The sequence below is a fragment of the Uloborus diversus genome, chromosome 1, assembly GCF_026930045.1.
Source record: "Uloborus diversus isolate 005 chromosome 1, Udiv.v.3.1, whole genome shotgun sequence".
Lineage (NCBI taxonomy): Eukaryota > Metazoa > Arthropoda > Arachnida > Araneae > Uloboridae > Uloborus > Uloborus diversus.
Genome location: NC_072731.1, coordinates 207,176,625 through 207,180,501, shown reverse-complemented (window position 1 = coordinate 207,180,501; position 3,877 = coordinate 207,176,625). Strand labels below are relative to the sequence as shown.

General features: G+C 31.0%; 1 protein-coding gene across 1 annotated transcript; it reads left to right on the top strand.

The window, feature by feature from the left end:
- The first annotated feature begins 2,044 nt into the window (after positions 1-2,044).
- Positions 2,045-3,544, top strand: LOC129218365 (uncharacterized). Its single transcript, XM_054852611.1, has one exon. The coding sequence runs from the start codon at positions 2,045-2,047 to the stop codon at positions 3,542-3,544; it is 1,500 nt and encodes a 499-aa protein (XP_054708586.1).
- The last annotated feature ends 333 nt before the right edge of the window (positions 3,545-3,877 follow it).

Below are 3,877 nucleotides of genomic sequence, written 5' to 3'. Positions count from 1 at the left end.
AAAAGACCTTTTAATTTTCTGTTACGGGCAAAGCCGTGCGGGTACCACTAGTAAATAAATAAAGCAAAAACAACTGGGTTGTTTTACAATTTTTCAACAAAAAGCAGCCATTGGTATTTGCTTTTTACAACGGAAGTACATGTTCTAGATTGTTAAATGACTCGCGGATAATCTGTCAAGCGGATAATCCGTTTGCGGATAATCAGGACTTTACTGTACTCCATTTAAATTCAATGCCTTTTACGAAATCTCATTTCGGTAAGACTCTCTTAAAGTTCATAAATTTCACAATTTCAAGAAATGGTCATTTTTCAGAAGCAAAAGCTGTACTTTATTTATTGAGAAGATGGAAAGAAGTAAAAAGATCAAATTCTCACTTAGTCAGTTAAAATAAGATAGACACTATTCTATTATTGCTGTCGCTCTGAACAAAGATCATTCTTAATCGAGAAAACGAAAACTTTTCTTTGAATAACTCTCTTTTGGTTCATTTATACAGATTTTGAAACTGATTTTCCAAAAGGTTTAGTAAGAAAAAGAAGATCTTTAAATGTAAGAAACTAATTACTGTAACAGTGGGGAAAACAATGAAGTTTTTCTTATAACTTCAAATGTATTTTTTTCACGCTTTCAGTTCCCTTTAAATACAATATAGGAGAACAAATATTAATTAATTCACAGGAACTCTATTGTTATTAGATAAAGTAAATCTCAATTTTCAACTCGTGCCTGAATAAAATATTTTAAGACAATCCTTAACATTTTAAGAATAGCACTCTCTTACTAAGGGCTAGAATTTAAAAAAAAAAAAAAAAAAACATTATATTTTTTATGCATTGCACAAAGTACAACTCTTCGTTGGCTCAAATACGAGCATAAGGAATTTTGCACTATTTTTCTCGAAAAGTCATTCTTGAGCTAGATTGAAAATGAAAGACTTTGCTTTCCTTCAAAATTCTTTTAAAATCATTTTTCCTTATATTTATATTGTCCAATAGGGATCGCAATCCCGCACTATTTTCGACTCAGTAGGATTTCCGTATCGAGATTTACTTATCTCGCGGGATTGACAAATTTCAGACAGGTATTTCATTGGAACTTAGAGTTAACTTAATAAGTTACAGCTGAAAACAGAGAAGTGAATGAAAAAAAAACAAAAAACTTGAAAACTTGAAGACCTTTCTTGGTTTGAAAAGATAATATCAAAATAATTATAAAAATTATGCTTTTAAAATCATAAAATGCTAAACTTGCATGTTGCATATTGCAGCAGTTAGGATGAAATGTTGTAGCATTTAGCGATAGATCCTAAGGGTGCTCTTTTACTTCATATTCTCGAACTACTTCGAAGGTACTCCGTACCTTCGAGTACCATAGGGGCTAAGTGGCACCTATAAGGAGGTGTCGCAGGTACTACAACGTTTAACTCGAAAAGGTACCATATGCAACTCGCAGTTCTGCAGCAGTAGTTCTGCAGCCCAGGAATTTTCAATTGAAGAAATTAAAAATTCTTTGAATTCTTGTAATAGTAAAAAAAGCCCCCGGATTAGATTCAATAGATTACGCAATAGTTAAACTAATCTTTGAAAAACTACCACAACTACTACATTGCTTTTATAACAAATGCCTCAAGCTTTCTTATTTTCCAGATGTTTTTAAAATTGGAAAATTGATTTTATTTCTCAAACAAGGTAAAGATATTAAAGATGTTTTTTCATATCGTCCTATAACACTTTTACCAACATTAGGAAAACTTTTAGAAAGAATAGTTGTTAAAAGAGTTCAATTTTATTACCAAAATTTTTCTCCAAAAAATCAATTTGGATTCAAAAAAGGATATTCAACAGAGGATGCTTTACAAAATATTTGGGAAAATCTTCTTGATTATAATATAACAGGTCATAAATTAATAATTTCCTTAGACATTCAAAGAGCTTTTGATAGCATTCCACATCCACAACTCCATAACAAAATTTCTCAATTACAGTGTCCTAATATTTTGAAAAAATTCCTTCACAGTCTGCTTGAAAACAGAAAATTAATAATGGATTCTAATAATGAATTTGTAATTCATAATCAAATGATAGGCGTCCCACAAGGATCTTGCAGCGGTCCGTTTTTGTGGTCATTAATAGCAGAAGATATTCTACACACTTCAATGCCAAGAGGAGTTTTTATTCAAGCATTCGCAGATGACTTTGTGATTGGCGTTGTTAAAGAAACAATAAAGAGCATGGGAGATGAAGCAAACTCAGCTTTAATACAATTCAAAAAATGGGCAGATTATTATAATTTGAAAGTCTCAACAGATAAATCAAGTTTATTACTTTTTAGAAGAAAAACTAAGAATCAAACTATTAAATATGGGACTGAAAAAATTAAAAGAGTAAGGACTTTAAAGTATCTAGGAATCATTCTTGATGAAAACCTTTCATTCTTACCACATATACAACACCTAAAGACCAAATCAACCAATTATTTACAACATTTAAGACGCCTGGCAGGAAAATATTGGGGCTACAATATTCGTTTCAGAGCTCGCTTATATGATTCTGTTTTTCTCAGAATAATAGCTTATGCATCTCCAATTTGGGCAAGCAATCCAACTACAAGATTGAATTTAAATCTTTTGAAATTACAACGTCCTTTGTTATTACATTTAACAGGAGCTTATGCAACAACAGCAAATAGTTCTTTACAAATAATCACCGGTATACCTCCTTTAGATATTCAAATTTCCTACGAAGTAAAAATGGGAACATTACTCAGACTTAATAAGGACGTTGTCACATGTTTTGGAATTCTTCGAGCGTCTTCCTTTGAAAAGAAAATCAAAACAATTTTATTTCATCCCAGTGTTTCCTTAACATCTTCATTACAAATAAACTCATCAAATTTGGAAAATTCAAGCACTAATATTTATTCCTTCCGTTACTTCACAGATGGCTCGAAAACAAAACAAGCTACAACGGCAGCTTTCCTTATTTTAAATAACACAACTCCAACTGACGAAACCACATTTCTTCTAAATGTCTCCAACTCTATTTTTCAAGCAGAAGCGTTAGCAATAAAAGAAGCAATAGATCATGCTGTAACCCACAATAACTTACCATCAATTATGTACAGTGACAGTCAATCAGTCATTAAATCAATTGGTAATCTAAACCCAACAAACTCTTTAATAGCTGAAATCCAACAACAACTAATAAATCATGATAATATCAAAATTTCTTGGATTAAAGGTCATTCAACCTCTGCTGGAAACAATAGAGCCGATTTTCTCGCAAACCAAACAGCAAATGGACTCTTAGTACCAACAAAACAGCATCCTTTGCCATTTCCAAGAAGTTTTGCAAAGCATAAATTATTACAAGATCTACGGACTGATTGGCAAGAACGATGGGAACAAGACATAACAGGAAGACTAATCTACAAAATCCGTCCGAAAGTTAAACTTACTCCTTTGAATTTAAATAGACATGAAATTTTTTTTCTTTACTGGCCATGGCCCTTTCCCTTCATACTTGAAAAGATTCCATATTAGAAATAGTGACCTCTGCAGATGCAAATCAATTGGAAATCCTCAACATTACATACAACATTGCATTCACACTTCTTCATTCCATCTTCGTTCTTCTGGCAATTGGACTCAAGACTTAAAAAACTATTATTCGTTTCCTGCAGCAAAAAAGAAAATTACAGATCTTATTACATTTCTAATTGACCACGAACATTTTCTCTTTGGGATAATTTTTTTTTTACTTACTTACTTTTTTTTTTTTTTTTTAATATATAGGCATTAAGCATTTTAATTATTTTTTTTTTAAATTATTATTTTTATTATTTATTTATTAATTTTTTATTATTATTATTTTTT